This window comes from Monomorium pharaonis, chromosome 2 (assembly GCF_013373865.1).
Source record: "Monomorium pharaonis isolate MP-MQ-018 chromosome 2, ASM1337386v2, whole genome shotgun sequence".
Classification (NCBI taxonomy): Eukaryota; Metazoa; Arthropoda; class Insecta; order Hymenoptera; family Formicidae; genus Monomorium; species Monomorium pharaonis.
This window is the reverse complement of record NC_050468.1, coordinates 9,285,538-9,305,643: the sequence shown is the minus strand read 5'-3', so window position 1 is coordinate 9,305,643 and position 20,106 is coordinate 9,285,538. Positions and strand designations below refer to the sequence as shown.

Genomic DNA, 20,106 nt, shown 5'->3' with positions numbered 1-20,106 from the left:
AAACAATATTTTATTATGGATGATATCGGCCGATTAATTCGGGAGATTGGATGGACCGCAAGATGGGTCTCTGAACTTGCGCAGAACACAAAGAAAAACGTGTAAACGGGGCTTAAGGTGTCGCGCGCGCCGGCAGCGACGACAGCGCCGCTCCAGGGCAGCGCGGCGAGAATCGGCATTCCTCTCTCTCTTTCTCTCTTCCGACTCCAGCGAATCGATATTCCGCTCAAATATTGACTCCGCGATTGTGTGTGCGGTGGTGTGCCGTCGCGAGTGCGAGTGAGCGAGCGAGCGAGCGCGCGCGCGTGCAAGCGACACAAGTCCGTCCCGTGCAGCAGTCAGAGTCAGTCGACGATGCTCCTTTAAAAAGCGAAGTGTTACTCCGGAGTGCGCGCGCGAGTGAGAAACATTACACCGTCAAGATAAAGAGAGAGAGATAGAAAGTGCGGGAGGCGCGTTCTAAGGACGCGCAGTAAGGTAGTAAGGTGCCTCCACGCCGCGCGCGGCCAGGCAGCGCGATCCCGTGACGACGACGACGACGACGACAACAACAACGACGAGAACGAGAACGAGAACGAGGAGGAGCGGAGGAAACATGCTGCCGCAGGCGACGACGACGACGACGACGGGCGCGCTGCTGCTGCTGCTGGCTCTCTGCTGCGTCGGGCTCACCCACGCGAGCATCGCCGCGGCCTTCGAGTCGACACCTTCCAGCTCCTTCGATCATGGAGGTGAATTCTCTCTCGGTGTTTCTTTCTTTCTCTTCCCTCCGTCCGCCACCGCCGTGCCCTACATTCGCCCTACCGTCTACCTGGCCCGCCGATCGCGTATACGCGCGACGGACTCGCGCTCTCTCTCTCTCTCTCTCTCTCTCTTTTTCTCTCTCTCTCTCTCTCTCTCTCTCTCTCTCTCCTCGCCGCTGCCGTCGAGGATGACGTCGCGACGCGGCACGGCGCGGCGATCCGCAGGTGCGACGGGCGGGCGATAACGCGACACCTGCGGCCCTCGGCTGTTAAACGGCATCTCCCGTGTTCGCCGTGTGTGTCTCCTTCTCGTTGTATCATGTAATATACGGACGACGGAGTCGAACTCGTTATTGCACTGCGCCCACCCGGTCGATATGCCGCTGCCGCCGCCGCCGCCGACGCCGCCTTCGCCACCGACGCCGACGCCGTCACCACCGTCGCGCGAAAACGGGCGAGGAGAAAAAGAAAGGCGGCTGTTAACCCTCGTCCGTCGTCCAGGCGATCTCTCCCGCGGGAACGTCGAGAAAACGGACCGTCGCACGTAACGCGACGGGGGGGACTCCCCCGTTTGTCAAAAGACAAACTTCCCCCCTGCCTCCGCCCCTCTCCTCACCGCTGCCCCTCGACCGCGCTCGATTGTTGTTGATGTCCCTCGGACCTCGCTCGGGGGGCCCGCTCGCGTGACGTAACGGAAAGGTGTCCGGGGAAAGTTCGGAGTAAAATCCTCCCCGGTTTCCCCGAGATCTCTGCCGCGAGACTCTCTGCCCGCGCCGAGGATCGATTCCCCGCCGCGACGACGTACGTGCAACGGCGATTTGATTCCTCGCGCGATTTCATATTCCCTATGACGATCGACGATCGGCGTTCGCACCGGCGAGCGAGATTTCCTCAGCCGCGCGCCCGAATTCGCGGAATCGTCCGGGGAATAACCGTGTTACGCCGCCGACGGAAATTCACTCCGCTTAAAATCGTCGAGGTTTTTCTTTTTTTTTTTTCCGGAACAGAGCGACGCTCTTTCACTCTCCCTTTTTTTCCTCTCCTCTCGCGTCGCACGTCCGATACGGCGACGACGATCGCGACGATGCGGAGCAGTCTGTGCAGCCTCCTTTTTTCGCACGGCCTCGCGCACCTGAACTTGATGTAAACAAAAATATGAATGGCGATAAGAGACGCGACGAATCGATAGCTCGCCTAGACGAGGAGCGACGATCGATCCGCCTTTTTACGTATTTTCAAACTGTGCGCGATACACAGCACGCGCGCTTTTGTACTTCACCATACGGCGTTCCGTCGGCAATAATTTACGGGTTTTTTCTTTCTTTTTTATACATTTACGTCGCCGACGATGTTTTATTCAGCGGCATCGTCCTTGTTGCTCGTCGATACTCGGCGCGTTAAATATCGTGCCGCCGTCGCCGCCGCCGCCGCCGCTTGTATTTCGGAAACCTTAGGCAACCTCGTTCGCTTAATTAAATGCACTTTTCGCGCGAATGGGGCTCGGCACCCCTCCGGCGATTCGATTACTCCACTCTCGTTCACCGGGTGACGGTGCCCATTAGTCATGCTCGTCGGAATAACAAACTAAGTGTGAATCACATTCTCACTCGAGATTGAGAGAGAAAGAGAGGAGCTTGCGGTAAAATTAGACTGATTTCGAGCAAAGGCTTGACGAGAGAGGCGCGCACACATACGCACATGTACACAGCGATGGGAATTTAATATTCTCGTCGCGCGTCTCTCCGCCCGAGATAGGGAAAAGAGAGAGAGAGAGAGGGAGAGAAAAAAGGAAGGGAGGGATCGTGTTACGGGCGTTAAAAATATTTGGGTGCATCCCGCGTGGCGGCGGATCATTAATTATCCCCTAATCACGCCCGCCAAGATTAGAAGGGTGGACGACGGACGGACGGATGTCGTTGCGCGATGTTCGCGATATTTGAAGAGCCCTCCCCACCGTGATATCGGTGGCCCACATTCCTGCGGGGGTTTGCATGTCGCGATAATTGAATGCGTTCTAGCGTCTCGCCGTATCCGAGCCCCAGTGCTCCCGATGACGCGATAATACGCCGCCGTATACATCAAAGTATACATTTCGCGTATACGAATAGTTAATTAACGATTGCGAGCCGGTAATTATCGGCCGTCGAAATTAGATGTCCCGTCGAATGTTGCGCCGAATATTTTAACGTGTCGGTAGGTGATCGAGCTTTTTAGGGCGCGGAGAGGCACGGTATTAATTAAAGCGATATCATCTGCGAGTCCCTCTTCCCGCTCGGCTTGCATTCGTCACGACAATCTCTGCTCGTATATTATCATCCAATGAACCCGGCAGTTTAAACGGGCAATCACGTCTTGCAGGTTCTCGTTAATAGTTTTTCGAACAATTTTTGTATCCCTTCGCGGCGCGGAGTACAATAGAATTTCAGCGATCCATAATGCAGAAAAGTTGTTTTCTCCGCGCCATGCGTATTTTCCTGCTTATCCGTATAACAGCCGATCTCCAGGAAACCGCGTGTAGATGCTTTACGTCATCTCCTCGACACACAAAGTTCTTGTATGCAAGATATTACAAACTCCTGACACACGTATCGTCAGCAAAGTATAAAATATAATAGTACGATCCCGCGCGATATATACGTAATTTTATTTCATAGGTGTGTTTTTATGTAAAGGAAAATGTCAGCTCTGACATTTTCCTTTATAAAAACATTTACGCGGCCAACGTCGCTTAATGATAATTACTAGATAATCGAAAAGCACGTTATATGCATACGTTTCATAATTGACTTTCATTTCACGAGCGAAGGATACTGCTTATAAATAATTATTTCGGCTTAAAATATATACGTAAAATTACAATCTCGTCGAAAATATGTAAATCCGTGATGTTAAATGAATTGCCAGTTTAACATAGTGAATTTCATTAAATTAAATTTTCACACTGAAATTTTTGGTACAATTATCGTAATATAGTGTTTTTGAAAATATTTCGGGATATTTTAACGAGGCGCGTATATCTCGTATCTCATGCGTGCACTGTTTTGTAAATAAACTCCTTGATATATCTATAATTAACTTTGTGCTCAAGAATTAAAAAATTTAATAAAGTAGTTTCGCTTTAACGTTAAAACTCAATTATTCTTATCAATAATTTAATTCAGATATAAGTTTTGTCTTTAAACTTCTTCGTTGATAACAACTTTGGATGAAATAAAATAAGAGAGGGAATTTTTAGAGATGGAATATTATTGATCCCTTTTCAAATTTTTGCCTGCATTTTAATTCCCCTGAACTCGAAAATAAAAACGTCGGCCGTTTCAAACCTCCGTCAAGGAAAAATCCACTCCAAACTGCTCGCGGAATCTGTCAGTCAAAATGTAATCTGATGTTATTCTGGGTCACATCGGTGTCGAGGAGCTTACATGAGGGTATTAGCTGTTGACTACCGGCTCAAAATGCCGGTGTGTTAGCAATTAAGAGCATAATTATGAGCCACCGGCTGCGGACATAAACGGGCACGTAGCACTCGTCTTCTACGTGCGCCGCAGTTGTTTAACGTTTTTCCCATTACCACCATGTGTATGTTGAAGAAGTTGACAATGGGTTTAAAGAGCTGCTGCCTCTTTTGTTTCAACTTAATTCATTTCTACCAAAATTTCGAGTTCTTCCCTTTCTCGCTGTCTCCACTCGCTACACCCACCCGATAAAACTCGTAACCCACGCCCGAATATATTCCAGTGCTTAATTAAAAAGTTCGCTTGTTATACGCGACGGCAGGCGAGGAGGGAGGCGGCGGAGAAGGCGGAGGAGAACGGGGGGAGGAGGTGGATTTTTTTTTGCCTTTCTCAAACACGCGTTCAACAGAATTTTCCCAACTGACGCCGATCGAATTCGTTCATTAATTTTTAACGCTTCGTTAAAAGTGGCAGTGAATTTAGAATTCGCATCGCTAACACGAATTTGCATAACGGAGTAAACACAGCACGAGATGCGTGTGCGTCTATCAATAAAACGCAACGGGCAGAGGAGGATCATCGTGAAACAATATAGCCGGTGCGTTATACGTGTGCCGAGCGTTTTACCAGCGATACGTTCACAGGCCATTATGTAAATTCATGCGCCGACTGACCTTAATGCCGATTTCTCGAATCTCCTCGTTTAAACGAGGAATTGTAGATTCACTCCGGACCCGACGTCCATCTCGAGAGATAAAGTCGACGAAATCGGGCTATCCGTCTTCTCTCGGGAAAGAAAGAAAGAAAGAAAGAAAGAAAAAAAAAAGAAACGGTTTGAAAAACGAGCCGAAAGAACTCCCGGGCGAGCAACGCGAGTAGTTTCGGTTACTCCGGCGCGACGCCGTTGGAAATAGCGAAACCGGAAACTGAGGAGGCGGTCCTCTTTCTCGCGTCCTCCGCGTTGCGAACGAGGGTGACGTCGTTGGCTGATGAATCGCATACACGTGTTTTTGCAGCTCCACGACTGGACCTGGAGAGCTTCGAGAGCGGATATCACGGCCTGGTCAAGGAGAACGAAACTCTGGTCGAGGTCACGCCGCAAATCCGCGCCCTGGGAACGAAAGTTTGCTCCTTCCGCATCGCGAACAAGCACCACGGCGAGGCGCCGTTCGAGATCATCCTGAAGGAGAAGGGGATGGCCGAGCTGCGGGCGTTCCGGGTCCTGAATTGCGAGAAGCGCCGTAATTACAAGTTCGACATCGCCGCGGTCGGCTGCAACGGAGCGCAATCGGAAAAGTACGTTTTCTATGTCGCTGCGCACCTTCACACGTCGGAGGGGAACAGTGCGGGAACAATTCTCGTGCTTTCTTTTTCCCCCTCCCTCTTTGCTCGAGCAGTCGCGTGAATTTTCACCCCTTTGTAGTACGAGCGCGCGGCGCGAGTTACCTACGTAACGCGCGTTCCCACTCGCGGAAACTCCCCCGCAAGATAAAATAAACTTGACGAAAGTGGAGCGGAATGGACGATACGGAAAGAACTATACCTAAGTTTATAATTGCGATAGTCGGCCCGCTTCTCAACGCGCGACTGCTTTAGCACCGGAAAAAAAAAAGTTTCCTATCGTATGATGCTCTCGGCGCTCAGATAACAGCTAAGTTAGAAGTGTATCTTTCCACCTCGTCGGACTTTTCTTCATACATCGTAGTTATCTTTTTCTGCATACTTAAATAACTGGGGATACACTTTGTTTTAAAAAAAAAAGGAAAACATTTAGATAACGAAGACTGCGAGGTAATACAACATCTCATATAAAGTTATTAAAATACAGCTCCATTTTTTACTTTCCAGAAATGTGTCGTACTAAATTTTGGGTTAGTACTTAGTATTTAATAAAGGGTTAATATTTAATAAAGATGGTCGAATGTTTTATCAGTAAAATTAACGGATATGTTGCATTAGATAATATATTTGTGTGAAATTTGTTGCATTTATCACGCGTAGCGAAGAAAACATAATATAAAATATAACACGTTTGTTACAGTGAAAAAATTTAATATTCTATTTTATTATGTTTACGTTTGTAATTTAAACTTTATGTACGATCAATAACGTATAAGCATAAAATTATACATATATATTTTTATAAATTTTATATATATATATATATATATACATACATATGCGTATCCTTTCACGTTATCGTTGCGGATTATATTACGTGCTTCGGTGTTCGTAAAGATAGAAATGTGCTTATCGGAAACGTGTCGTTTTACCCCCCTATTTATTTGCAGTTAAATTTATAGTTATCCATGATAAGTCATCTCGCGAATATGGGTCATCGAATCGCGCCAGCATAATACGTCAGTTTTTTTGGCTCGCATTTGCGCGACGTCATAGTTAGCTAAATGAGGAAATAACTCCCCATTTAAGTGCACAAATTTTCTCATTACTAGGTTGTGCGATTTCACGCTCGTCTGAAACGGTAACTGCTGACTATTCCCTCGCGTCCGTTCACGTTCGCTCCCGATCTTTCGCCTCGATAAATGTTACACGTCCCTCGGAGTGAAACTTTTACGCTCGCGACAGCTAATAAAATGTATTGTAGACTCGAGGGGGAAAGGTAGGAGTTATGACAGTTCCTTCAGTAGTAATACGAGACATCGAAATAGGCAATTTTGACTTTTGTCAGAAGTACGCAGAAACTCATATCTATAATTGTAATTATATAAAACTTATATTTATAATTGTATATATAGGGTGCTTCACGACATATAGGCGTAACTTCAAAAGTGAATTTACAACACAAAAATAACACAAAAAGTTCGCATATTCAATTTGTTATTCAATTCGGTTCAGTTACCGCGATATAGATAATTTTATTAACCTTCTGCAGATAAAACCTTTTTCACTGGATAGTCAAATTAACTGCATCAATAGTTGTATTTTTCAAAGAATTTTGCATTCCAAAAAGTTTAAAAAAATTCTGGTATATTCCTTTAACGTTTAGGAATACGATTGTACAATATAATTATATAATTCGACGTTTTTACTTTTTTTTATTATTTTTTTGAGTATGTCTGAATTTAAGGCACAAATTGAAAAATTGTCTGGGAGGCAAATGACCTCAGTTGGTCAGAAGATTATTTATATTATTTTAATATTTTATAATTCTTTTATTTGTTTAAAATGTATGGTTATTTTATACTCGTAAACAATTCTACTGCTTTTTGTGTCATAAAACGCCGCTAATTAATTTATCTAAATTCAATGAAGCTTTGAATAAGTAATATAATTAGGAGAATAATAGACATTTAATAAAATTACAAAATAATAAAATAAATTAACAAAAGTTATAAATGTATGATATTTTTGCACAATAATAATTAAATTATCTATATGGTGATAATTGATCCAAATTGACCTTTTATATTAACTTTTTGTGTTATTTCTTGTGTGAATTTATGTCTAAAGTTATACATGTATATTGTAAGCGACATTCGGTATAAAATACAATTTACATTTTTATCACGCAAATACACGGCAAGAACGATTTCGCTAAAACATCTATAAGTGTAACGATTTAAATTTCATATACGAAACAGATTATATTGTTGGAGTATCTAAAATTTTAGCTAGATATAGATCTGAAAATAATTTTATTTTGGACTATCAATTATGTAGAATGCCTAAACTGATTGTCAGAATGTCAAAACCTTTTGCAGCATTATTTATTATGTTTAAAATGTCATGATTATAATTCAGCATAATTATTTTGATACTCCAAAGTTATTTTTAGGTCCGTATCTAAGTTAAATTTTTAAACACTTCACCGTTTTTTCCGTATAAAATTTAAAGTGAGCAAAGTAAATTTATAAAATATTTAATTTTGCCTACCAAGAATAAAATACAATGCTGGTAAAATTTAGAAGAATGTAATTAGAAGAATGTAATACATTTTTGAGTATTTAGATAAGAGTTAGGGTAATCAGAAAAGCAATTGTAAGGGTAATGTGCTGTGATAAAAGCTGTGCGCGACGCTCGTTCCGTTTCCAACTATTTCGGAATCTGTCTCACCTCGCCGAATCGCCGCCAACGAATGACAGATCAATAGTGAAACATCTGGTATATACATGCACACCACATACAACGCTTTTATATATAAAAGATTTCGTGGTGAATTTTTCATACAAAACGGACGAACGATGTTACAACGAAATTTCACTTCGGCAACAGCCGAACGAATTACACGATATCGATCGATTTATATCGCGTGTCTCAACCACGGGGATAGTACACGTCGTAATTTCTAATTAGGATATCGACATACACGTATCCGACACGTTATTATGACATTAATATGGGAGAATCGAGCCAGGCCGGTGTCATGGGCGCGAGCGGGGGTTTTGCCCCGATTATTTATTATTATTGCACGACGTGTTTGGCGGATTTTCGACGCATTGATTTTGCCGTGTCTAAAATTTCAAACGTAAATAGATTCCGAGTGCGTAACTCGAACTGGTCGCTGTTTGAATCCGTGTTTTCAGTAACGAAACAATTCCGAGTCGAAATTCAATCCTTTTCTCTCGCACGTACGGTCTCTGCGGTACAGCATTATTGACTTTTCCGTACGCGTATTAAATTTCCGATATTGCTTCGAGCGGATACTGTCACATAAATGTTTTACATTAAGTATATCGACAGTATTTGCTTGGCTGTAATTCTTTTAAATCCCTTCCTAATGCATATAGGTACGGGGATAAAATACATTCCTCCGTTATAACAACACGGAGATATTAAAATAGATATAGTTTCCTACATTTGCGCCGTGCCACTTTGCGGTGTATAAATTATCATTTATACGAAAAACCAATTAAATCCATTACGAGAGTGAGCGTATCTATGCCAGCGTGAAATAGCTAATTATCTCGATGCGAAAGTTATTAAAGTAACCTTTATGACTAGGGAAATAAACTGTTTTAAATTCACCGTGGAGATTATAATGGAAATTCACGGAAATTGTAATCTGTCCTGGAAAACCTGGGAACGGTCGAAATAATTTTTCAGCCAGTTGAAAGTAAAACATTTTTACACATTCGTGACGCTTTCACGTACAGATTCTCTTAAATATTCCATCTCGTCGAAAAATTGCAGAGATTCTGAGAGATATTATTGAAAATATATTAATATAATATTGCGGTGTACAAGCCTCCGAGAGGAATTCGAAGGATCTAAGCATTCTAAGCTTTTCATTCGTGCAACGCGATGCGCATATTCGCACGTTCTTCTTGCGACACGTCGTTATCCCCGCTGCATGAGAGTAGGGAGACCTTGAGATGCACACGTGCACACTTCCATTTTATTTCAGTGCGACGGTTCACATTACTGTGGTTGACGTCAACGAGTACGCGCCGCAGTTCCTCCAGCCGGCCTATGTCAGCACCGTGGACGAGGGTCGTCTCTACGAGGAGGTGGTCCGCGTGGAGGCGTCCGACCGTGACTGCACGCCGAAATTCGGTGATGTTTGCAAGTACGAGATTCTCACCGCCGATCAGCCGTTTATCATCGACAACGAGGGTGCCATCCGCAACACCGAGCCCCTGGACTACGAGCGCTCCCACAACTACATCCTCAGCGTGGTCGCCTACGACTGCGGCATGAAACAGTCGGCGCCGGCGATGGTGACGGTCAAGGTGAACCGCGTGTGCGCTCCCGGATGGCGAGGTATCCCCGAGAGGGTGGATTACGCCGCCGGAGTTGGCTCGCAGCCTCTGCTGCCCTCGGCGCGACTTGACCTTTGCGACGCGCCCTGCATCCTGCGCAACGTACGCGCCACTCTGAGTCTGGCCACCGATCACATCGGCAAGGGTTGCGATCGCGATACATACGGGGTTCGCAGCCAGCGAAAACTGTGCGGTGCCTCGCGCGACAGCGTGGACCTGCTGCCCACACCTGGACCCACGACCTCCTGGACCGCCACTCTTTCCAGAGACGAGGGTAGAGAGGCCGACGAGATCTTCGAGTTCGACGGCGTGGACTCGGCCGCGATTGTGCCGAACGACGTGTTGGAGCACAGCCTAGCGCAGAAATTCACCATCGGCGTCTGGGTCAAGCACCGACCACGCCCGCGACAGGATCCGCATGTTAAGGAGCACATTTTATGTGCCGCTGATGACCACAGTAAGTTTTTACGTAATTAAAACTGAAACTCATTAGCTTGGCGGCATCGGGACTTTATCGATCTTTAATATTAGAGATTTATTATATCCTTGAGTTACAATTATATTATCTATCAATTGTTTTACCTTTCAATTTTATCAGACAGTTTTGTATTCATTTAATTTTCTTTTTTGTTGTTTTTATCGAGATAAGCATCTTTTGCTTCTAAAGCAGAAGATGCCCATCAACAAGAACAACAGGAACTTGTTGATGACAAAAATAATTGTGCGGAATTTCCTTGATATTGAATTTTTACCAACGCCTCTGAAAATCACAAAGATTAACTTGATAGCGTCATATTTTACGTTTATCACATTCACGATTATCCTGATTGGCTTTGTAGCGGGAAAACAAGGAAATGGGCTGTAAACTTTGTAATTTTCATTTGCCTTTACACCTGGAAGAGACAATAATCATTTTAGGCTGATAAGTTCACCGGTCGTCCCGATGTCGAGCGATGCTCGTTGATATAACCGCTGTTAGCAGAATACATTACGCCTCCATGCCGGCAATACGCGCGCTCAAGCGTTAAAATATACACGTTCACTCCGTGGAAACGCCGGGGTATTATCGTGAAGTTTCGAACAAAGCAGCTTAATCCTTGCGCGGAATGAATTTTGGCAAGAAATCAGGTCGAGCGTGCTTATATAGGTCGTTGTTCGCTCGCCCGCTCGCTCGCTTGCCCTCGCGCGAAGAGTTCTCTTTTAACTCAAATATCCTACCTATCTACCCGGTCTGAAATACAAATCTTTCTAAATACCGACCGGTCTCCATAGGCGACGTGTAATCCTCGGTTATAAACGTTCTCTCTCTCTCTCTCTCTCTCTCTCATCCGTCTTCTCCGGTTCTATCCTTTCGTGTTAAATCTCTCCTCCCTCCCCCCTTTCTCTCTCTCTCCCTCTCTCCTTAATGCCGTCGCGCGTCTCTACACTTTATTACGCGCGGCGGCGTTACGAAAGGTGCAACTAACGCTTCGCCGTTTCAATTACAGAGATGAATAGGCACCATTACGCCCTGTTCATAAGGAACTGCAGATTGATTTTGCTGTTGCGACGCGACTTCTCCGAGGGCGATCCCAACATCTTCCGTGCCGCCGAATGGCGTTGGAAGCTGAGCCAGGTATGCGACGATAAGTGGCATCATTACGCGATCCAGGTAGACTTCCCGCGCGTCAACCTTTACGTGGATGGCGAGGAGTGGCACGCTGATGAGAAGAATCCCGAGGTCATCGACGACTGGCCCTTGCACCCAGCTAAAGGTGTCAATACCACTCTCGTGGTCGGAGCGTGCTGGCAGGGCTCCGAGAATAAGACCAAACATCATTTCCGCGGTTACCTCGCCGGTCTGTCCGTCCTAGTCGGCCGAAACGAGAAGCCAGAAGTACTATCGTGCCTGCGGCGTTGCCAGGAGGGCATTCACGTGCCACCGATGGACTTGTTGCAACCGGGCACTCAGCTGTTGACCAATTCCGATATGACCGAGGTACGCATCGACGGCGACAACCGCACGAACGTGGAGACCCTGTTGCGTCGTATCGGTTACTCCAACACTCGACGTTTCCCGACACCCGGCCGTCGTAACTTCCGTCTCGACACTACGATCGTCTGTGAGGGTAGCGAGAACACGCCTCTACCGGTGCCGACCGTACAGTCCTACGTCACCGTGCTGCCGCCTCCTCGACCGGGCATCACCGTCAACGGTACCGGTTACGTAGCCCGAGAATACGCTGATTTCCGGCTAGGTGTACGTGTGTTCCCCGACGCGCGCGTCACCGCCGGATCGGCCGCCCGATTAGACGCATGCGCCGTCAGTGTTTATCCAAGTCTCAATCCCGATCACGAGAGCCTAGGATTACCCAGTGACGCCCTGCTTGCATTCCACGACATCTCCGCTCGTCTCGACCGAGATGGCGTCGTTCTCTCCGGCGCGGACTCGCCCTACAACTATCAGCAACTCATCCGTCTTATCATGTACACGAATCACAAACCAGCTTATTACCTGGACCGCGTCTTCAAACTCACCTGTTCCGAGCTGAGCGGTCGCTTCGCCAGCAACGAATACGTGCAAACGCTGGCCGTGATCCACCCTAAAGAGAAAACGACCGTTCCGCCGCACACGACGCCCGGAGAACCGCCCATTGCCAGAATCGTTGAAGCGGTACCGGGTCACGCACAGCTTTCGCCGCATCATGCCGATCTAACGGAAGAATACGCTACGGCCGCACTTCGTGAAGGCAGCAGAACCATCAGCGGCACTGGTGGTAGCCATGCCGTGACCATCGTCGCTGCCGCTTGCATCGGCTTTCTGCTGCTGATGGCAGTGGTGGGCGCTTCGCGGGTCCGCGGGGCAGCTAAACGACGACGATCCGCCGGTGATGAGCTCGCCGCCGAGACGGAGATGGCTTGGGACGACTCGGCCCTCGCCATCACTGTGAACCCGATGGACAGGTTGACGGAACACGACCAGCATCACCAAAATCAGCGAGACGAGGACGTGGACGACTCCGGCAGTTCCGATTCTGAGGACGGCTCGTTCCGGGACGATGACCTCGACAGCTCCGACTGCGAGAACGACTGCGATCTTAGCAACGGCCGACACCGCCGTCATAATTCGCCGCATGATCTGGAGTGGGATCATCGTGATGTTTAAATCACCCTTACTATCTTTACACTGAGCATTCACACAACCCCCTTTCTTCGCGTGACATTGAGAGGAGTACTGGCAGCGTGCCACCTTCCGCAAAATTTCTCCATCATATATCGTTTCCTCTCGTCGCGCGCACTCGTGTGACACTTGTCGAGACACGTCTCGGAAGTATCTCGCGACGAAGATCTCTGGCGCAGCTCTGTCGACGGCTACGCGAATTTAATCCGCGGGAGTAAAGAAGTTCGGGTTATCGTGTATTGGACGTCTCTCGTTGAACGCGACTCGCATCCGAAAGATCGATTTCTCGAAGTTCTCTCCTTGCGCATCAGATATCACGGACGCGTCGTTAAGGGATTAAAAATATTTATTACGCTTTCGAATATCCAGAATGTAGGATAATAAGATTTAAGATGTTCTAAACCGCTCCATACACCGCTCGATCGATTCTCCAAACGATTATTATCCCTCTTTACTGCGCGAAAGCGTTATCGTATTATCCGTCCCCTCTCATCCTCTCGTAGATGACGTCGGTGTAATCGATGAGGTAACGATATAAAACGGCATTCAGTTAGTACTCGTCTTAAGCGTCAGGGAAAATCTGTAAGAGTGTGGGACGCTTTATCGAATATAGTTAAAACTTTCTACCTATGAACACACACGTCGCTGATGTATGGTAGAATCGGAGATACACGCAAGAGATACTTAAAGTCCCGCCAGAAAAATATTTTCGACGGGAATATTTACGGCAGTTATTAATTTATATTCTTGACTCAATCATTGGTAGTAGTAGGACAAGGGAACTCTTTCTTTTTATACTCCTAACTCTAGCTTTCCTTCTTTTTACTCTATATACGGTTATCGCTATTTTATTATTACTAATTGCTGCGACTGTACCCAGTCACTTTATCGAAAGTTGTTATTATTATTATATTATTATTATTATTATTTCTATTATTACTATAGGCAGGATGGCCCGGTAGCGTAGCGTTTTAAATGCGAAACAGTGCTGAGCCGACTTTATATTCTTCCTCGTCTTCTCGACTAAACTTTCTTATCTAAGGTCCATTTGATCTCATGAATGTAATTCTCTCGCAATAATCGTGTCTTTCGTATTTTTGATCAAAAGCGCTCGCGGTACGCGACGTAAACTAATAAACCAGCGGCGAAACGCGCGTGGTAGATATGAAGATAAGCTGAAAGCTATTCGCTTCGGTGTAGCACGTGATTCTCATCGGGCCGAGCCTGGGCCATACGATGCTTGCCCAATTTTACACTTTTATTTTTAAGTCGTTACGCCTTCGATTGTTTCCTTTGTTTTTGCACGATGTTCCTTCCTGATCGATCTGCAAAAGATGAGTAAGGACATTACCACGCATTTTATGCTAGTGCTTCAACATTTAAGATAATCGGTATAGGCATCATATTCGTATATGATGCGTAAGCGTCACATACCGCCGAAGCTGCGCGTTTAAAAAGAGCGGTTTCGCCGGCCGTTAGTCTGAACGCTTGCAGAAACGTGAAATATTCGGCAAGAGGAATCCATCTGCACACGAGCAGATGCTTCATGCGTCACGTAATTTCCTCTGGTATAAATATTCATTTCTAATTAATTAAAATTACGTGACACGTGAAAGATCAGCTTAGAGGCGGATTATTCGATCCTCGTCCGAGGTTGTCTTAGTTTTCCTATAAGCGTTTGATGAATTAATGGCAGTTAACCATACACGGTTTATGTGCGCGCGACACGCACGTGCTCTACATATACATACATCAGCGTCCATTCATTATTCCGTGGCGAGAGTCTCGTCTCGAGTAGCAGACGATTATTCTAAAGTTAATGCGCAGCGCGGCTGGAGAAGCCATCGGGCGTACTTCTCCCGTTAATTTCCCTGACCCAAGACGTGTCGTATCGTGCAATCGCTCTTTTCACCGAGAGAAAACCGATGCTTTTACGTGCCTTTTAAGCAAGTAGTACGTTGAATTCGTATTATATACTTTGTACACGGAAAAATTGTATTCTTGAAATAAGAGGACTGTATGCTTCGCAAGCCCTCTTAACACACATTCTTAGGGGATGAGATATGATATTCTTCTTTTCTCTCGAATATCCCTTAAAACTAAGAATATATTCTTCCTAACGAACTTCGGGATAAATGATGTTCTATCAGATCGGGATTTTATTAGCAATTTGCAATTATGTAGTTATAATTTAACAATGCCAGTGCGGTGTAATATGATATTTAATAATCGAATAAAACGGTAATAAAAAAGTGGCTTAAGGAGCTAACGTGTCTTAGACAACATGCATATTTTAAAGATTAGTATTTATAATTTGCATTGGATTTTTTCCTATTTTATTTTCATAAACGGCGAAAAACAATGCGTGTTTTTTTTTTTATTTATAATATATGGAAATAAACGTAATTTTAAAATATATTTTTTAAAGCTTATTCTACATATTTGTGGAAATATGTTCTAAAGTAAATCCTATATAATCTTATCTTAATTATATATCCTTATAAAAATTAAGAATATCTACTAAATATCTATCCTTTAAAAGAATTCCCTGAAATCAAGAAAATTCTTTTAAGATGTCTATTTTAGAAGAGATTACTATAAAAATAAAAGGAAACTTCTTAAGCTAAGAATACAATTTGTTCGGTGTAACGGTGAATCTCAGGCTGCATTTTCTTGTTTTTTTTTTTCTATTCCCTTTTCGTCGCAGCATTCCGTCGCCGTCGACGGATCCGCCCTGTGTATTGCTATTAAGAACTTCTCGCGGTATCGTGAATCTCTCGAGTACAGCTCGCGATTCGCAACCGCGATTCGTGCTGATGCGGTTTTAGCTCTTTTATCGATGCCTAAAACCGCGTTATATAGCAAAAACTTCCGGTTGTATTTTAGACGTTTATGGCTGTTAATTAAGGATCGGAAGCGCTTTCGCGTCGGGCTTTGCCGCTTCTAGACGACGCGCCGTCGCGTCGTCTGGTGAGCTGTCATAAGCTTCGACGCACAATACCTGTCGATAGTGCCGTGTCGGAAAACGCGTCACACACGTGCAATGATCCCGTAGGGTATTAAACTTTCTCTCTCTCTCTCTCTTTCATCGAAATGGTGACACGACGGCTGCGCATCCGTTATCGCCGCGAAATAATGAACAGATCCTCGTGTATGTGTATGTGCGTGTGTGTGTGTATGTGTGTCTCTGTGTTAGCGTAAATCTAGAATTATACCGAATTGTTCGAATGCGGAGGCATACCACCAGTACCGAAGAACTCGCGTACGGATATATCTATATTCATATAGGGAACTATAATGAACAATTTATTTTTCCAACGAGCATATCATATCATTTTTATAAGGATTCGTCGGAAACGTTCTTTGGGAAGCTTCTCGCTTCGTCAAACGAGCGGTCCGCGATCGCGAAAAACGTCGCGACTTCGTAAGGGTTTCTTTCTCGTTCTCGGGGGATAGGTTTCCTTTTTTTTTTCCATCTCTCCGTTCCCGAGAAGGGTTACCAATACACGCACCCTCTCTTACGCATCTCTCCGACTCGCGCGAAAGCAGATACTTCGATCGAGAAATTCGGATTGCTCTAAACAAGAAAGCGAACAACTACCGGCAACAAAAAATAATAATAATAATAAAAGACACACGTGCATAATCGTTTATCTGTTCCTGATAACACCAGAGATTGCATATATACACTTATATACGTAAAATACCGGTGTGTACGCTTGCTTTTGTACTGTCTTTCCTTTCCTAGTGTTTCCTCCTAACGCGATTTTATTACATTGCAATGCAAATCTTATTGTAACGTAATCTCGTATTTTATAAAGATCGTATAGCAGCACGATGAGAGAAGGTAATCAACAAAATCAGCCGAGAGCTCGCGACCGACCTCCACGTGGAGGTCCTCGCAAGATCAAAGTCGAGAAAGGATCTGGCCTTCATGAGTGTGTCTAAATTAGCTTACGTAAATGTGTACACACGCGTTTATATGCTTAATCCTCGAGCATAAGTGCACGGTGAATTATACAGTTCGGGATATACAGTTTGGGATTCCTATTTCGTTTGCTCGTAACACGCAATATCGTATATAAACGATAAACTTTGCGCTCTGCCATCGAGTACGTCACACGCAATGTTGGCGTAACGAAGTCAGAAGAGCGCGTGAAAATCAGGTGGAAAAAGGATATCTCGCAGAAAGTAATTTTGCCCGACGACGGCCGTACACGAATAGAGCGTCCCCTTATTTATGCGAAGCAGTTCCTTGTTGATCTCGACATTGCCTCTTTCTGTATTTTTATCGCTTGGAAGATTCACCACTTGAAAAGCTTTTCCAAATAGCATAGAAAATCTAAAAAGAATCCTTTTTAAATTCTCCAATTATCCAGTGAATTCTTGTTCTCTCATTTGCTGGCCTTATTGTTTTAAAAATACTTAAAAGTTCGAAAACAATTCTAACCCAGATAGAAAACGTTTGCGATAAATGAACAAGTGTTATTACTTCTTTCTATTTACAACATTTTCGCAATAATTGTTATAAGGTGAGTCTGCATGCTACTTCAAATTTCTTTGTAAAATTTTTATTTAAGAATGCTTGATTAATAATTTTACAATTTGATGTTGACATGGTTTTTACAAAATCACAAAATTAATTTTTGGAATGTTTCATTATTGTGCATTATAAAAGAAATTCTTAGGTTTATTTCGTAAATATATAACACTGATTTAAAGATTTTAAAATAAACTAATAACTACAAAATCCTTTTTGTGTTTATAATAATCATCTGTGCTATTTGTATCGCTTTTTTTTTGAAAAAAGAAAATATCTGCTTTTAGTACGTAAAAAATATCTTTAATCTTGGTACGTAAATGGTTCGAAATCAACACGTGGCTTAAGTTACATAAAAGCTCGAGCTGCCTTTCGTGTACGTGATCTAATATTATGCAAAAAAAAAAATATGTAGTGATAAGAAGTAATCTATAATCCGAACGCGGTGAAATAAGGGACGGCTATGCGCTTGCGAACAACTTTTTCGTTATTCTGGAGCGAGATATCGGGAGGTCTCTTTCAATCGAGAAATCAAGAAATCAATGAGAAGCGATTTGCAACATACGTGAACCTAATCGGGTGCGCGCATCCGCTCTAAAGATGTACTTAATCATTTAAACGAGAAATAAAGAAACTGCGCAGAGAACAAAACCAACTAGATGATACTATTATATAATATATACATAAAAAATATATTTAAGCTGTTTGCAAATGATGAAGATGATGTAAAGAGGATAAAGAGGGAAGAGTAAAGGAAAAAAAGGGGGAAAAATGAATTTGTAATGTACTATTGTATTTTGTAGCCAGCTAGAGCGTGTGTACGTATACATATGCACAGATACCCTCGTGTATGTATGTATGTATGTTTACGTATATAAATATACATACTCCGCCCCCCATCTTCGTCTCACCTATATACACATACACGCATACACACATATGTGCCGTTCGTCCGTAACGGCCAGAGGAAATATTTTGGATCTTTAAGGGAAGAACGAGAGAGCTCGGAAAAGTCGGAGGCTGTAACACATCAAATCTTATCTTCCGAATTTCCGAGGGGAGGACTTCCTCTCGTCTATCACGACGAGGCGAGGGGCATTCTCTTCAGCGCATATTACACGCCCGCCGCCACCGACGCGTATCGACTTTTACACACACATATCTACACATACACACACACACACACGCATCATACGCACACGTATTCCGACGTGACGACAGTGAAAAACGTGCATGTATAAACGCGCGATCACGCGCGCGTGTAAATCGAGAAATTATAACGCTTCGCGGAGCGAACGCTCGTGTAGTCATTCGTCCGTTTTCAGCTTGCGATCTCCTTTCGAAGCGTCGAGTGAGAAATATAAAAGAGTCACAGGCGTCTTGCGGCAATTCACCGCCGCAAGATTCGGCAATGCGGCAAAATTTTTTCCCACGCAAACGTACGTAATTTGATCGAGTTCTCTTTCGCTAGTGTACTTTCGGATGATTACGAGAGTGCTCTGATTATAATTGCATTGATAATTTTCAGTAGAACAAAGCCAAATTGAAAGAAAATTCATTAATAAGATTATATAAGTGTATATTTTGAGTAATTCGTTTTTTTCCTATTCCGCCCGGTAATATTGGAATCGAATAAGCTGAAAAGTGCATCCATGCTATAAAAAACATACAGAGCGTATTTAATGCTATACATATTTTCCAAAATGCCGAACGATCGCTCCAGTTCCTCGTTGTTATTTCTTGTTATATGCGACTCTCTTAAAAAAAAAAAAAAAAAACGTGACGAGAGAAAAGATAGCGCATAATAATGATACAGCTCGGATGTTAACAATAAAAAGTAAATTGCGCGATGATGACGGTGTAATGAGTGAAATAATCAACTATACTGATTAGCTAGGCCGTAACGCGGAATATCGTTACGTGCCGACTAAATTCCCTCCCATCGCAGATTGATTGTGTGTTAACTAATAAGATTAAGTAATGGTATAGTATATTACAGTTAAGGAATTTAATTATTATGAATAAATAATTAAAAGAAAAAAAATACTATCTGTACGCTAAGCACACACGTTTCGAGCCGTAACGTGACGTATGGCTAAGGCAATGTTTATGACTTTAAACGAGTCTTTAATTTTAACGTGACACACTGAATTACTCGGCGCGTCTGCACCGCGACGCACAGAAACGTCAAATTATCTTGTTAACTCTGCAAACGGAAAGATCGTTCAAGACAAAAAAATGAGAAGTATATTAGCAATAGTATATTAATTATACAAACACAGGTACACGACACAAGATCACGCGCGGCCGCATATACACGCTGCACAGGCTAGGAAAAATAAAATACTATCTATAACGATATTATAAATAACATTAAGACGTCAACTGTATTTGTTTAATAAAGATGTACATTCGATGCAATTGACCATTGCATAGTCGGCAGATCACCGTAATCGATAAATTATGTAGCCTATGGTACGAACTTCAG

At 43.9% G+C, this 20,106-nt stretch overlaps 1 protein-coding gene across 1 annotated transcript; it reads left to right on the top strand.

Moving 5' to 3' along the window:
• Positions 1-291: 291 nt before the first annotated feature.
• LOC105840659 (calsyntenin-1) lies at positions 292-19,344 on the top strand. The gene is made up of 4 exons (XM_036283475.1): positions 292-731; positions 5,215-5,494; positions 9,564-10,375; positions 11,406-19,344. The coding sequence occupies exons 1-4, from the start codon at positions 596-598 to the stop codon at positions 13,061-13,063; spliced, it is 2,886 nt and encodes a 961-aa protein (XP_036139368.1). The 5' UTR covers positions 292-595; the 3' UTR covers positions 13,064-19,344.
• Positions 19,345-20,106: the final 762 nt, after the last annotated feature.

What these genes read in the sequence shown, in the direction of transcription:
- LOC105840659 (XM_036283475.1), top strand. Translation starts at nt 596, where the DNA reads ATGCTGCCGCAGGCGACGACGACGACGACGACGGGCGCGCTGCTGCTG. An exon ending in AACGGAGCGCAATCGGAAAA is followed by an intron (nt 5,495 to 9,563) that starts GTACGTTTTCTA and finishes ATTTTATTTCAG; the next exon opens with TGCGACGGTTCACATTACTG. An exon ending in ATGTGCCGCTGATGACCACA is followed by an intron (nt 10,376 to 11,405) that starts GTAAGTTTTTAC and finishes TTTCAATTACAG; the next exon opens with AGATGAATAGGCACCATTAC.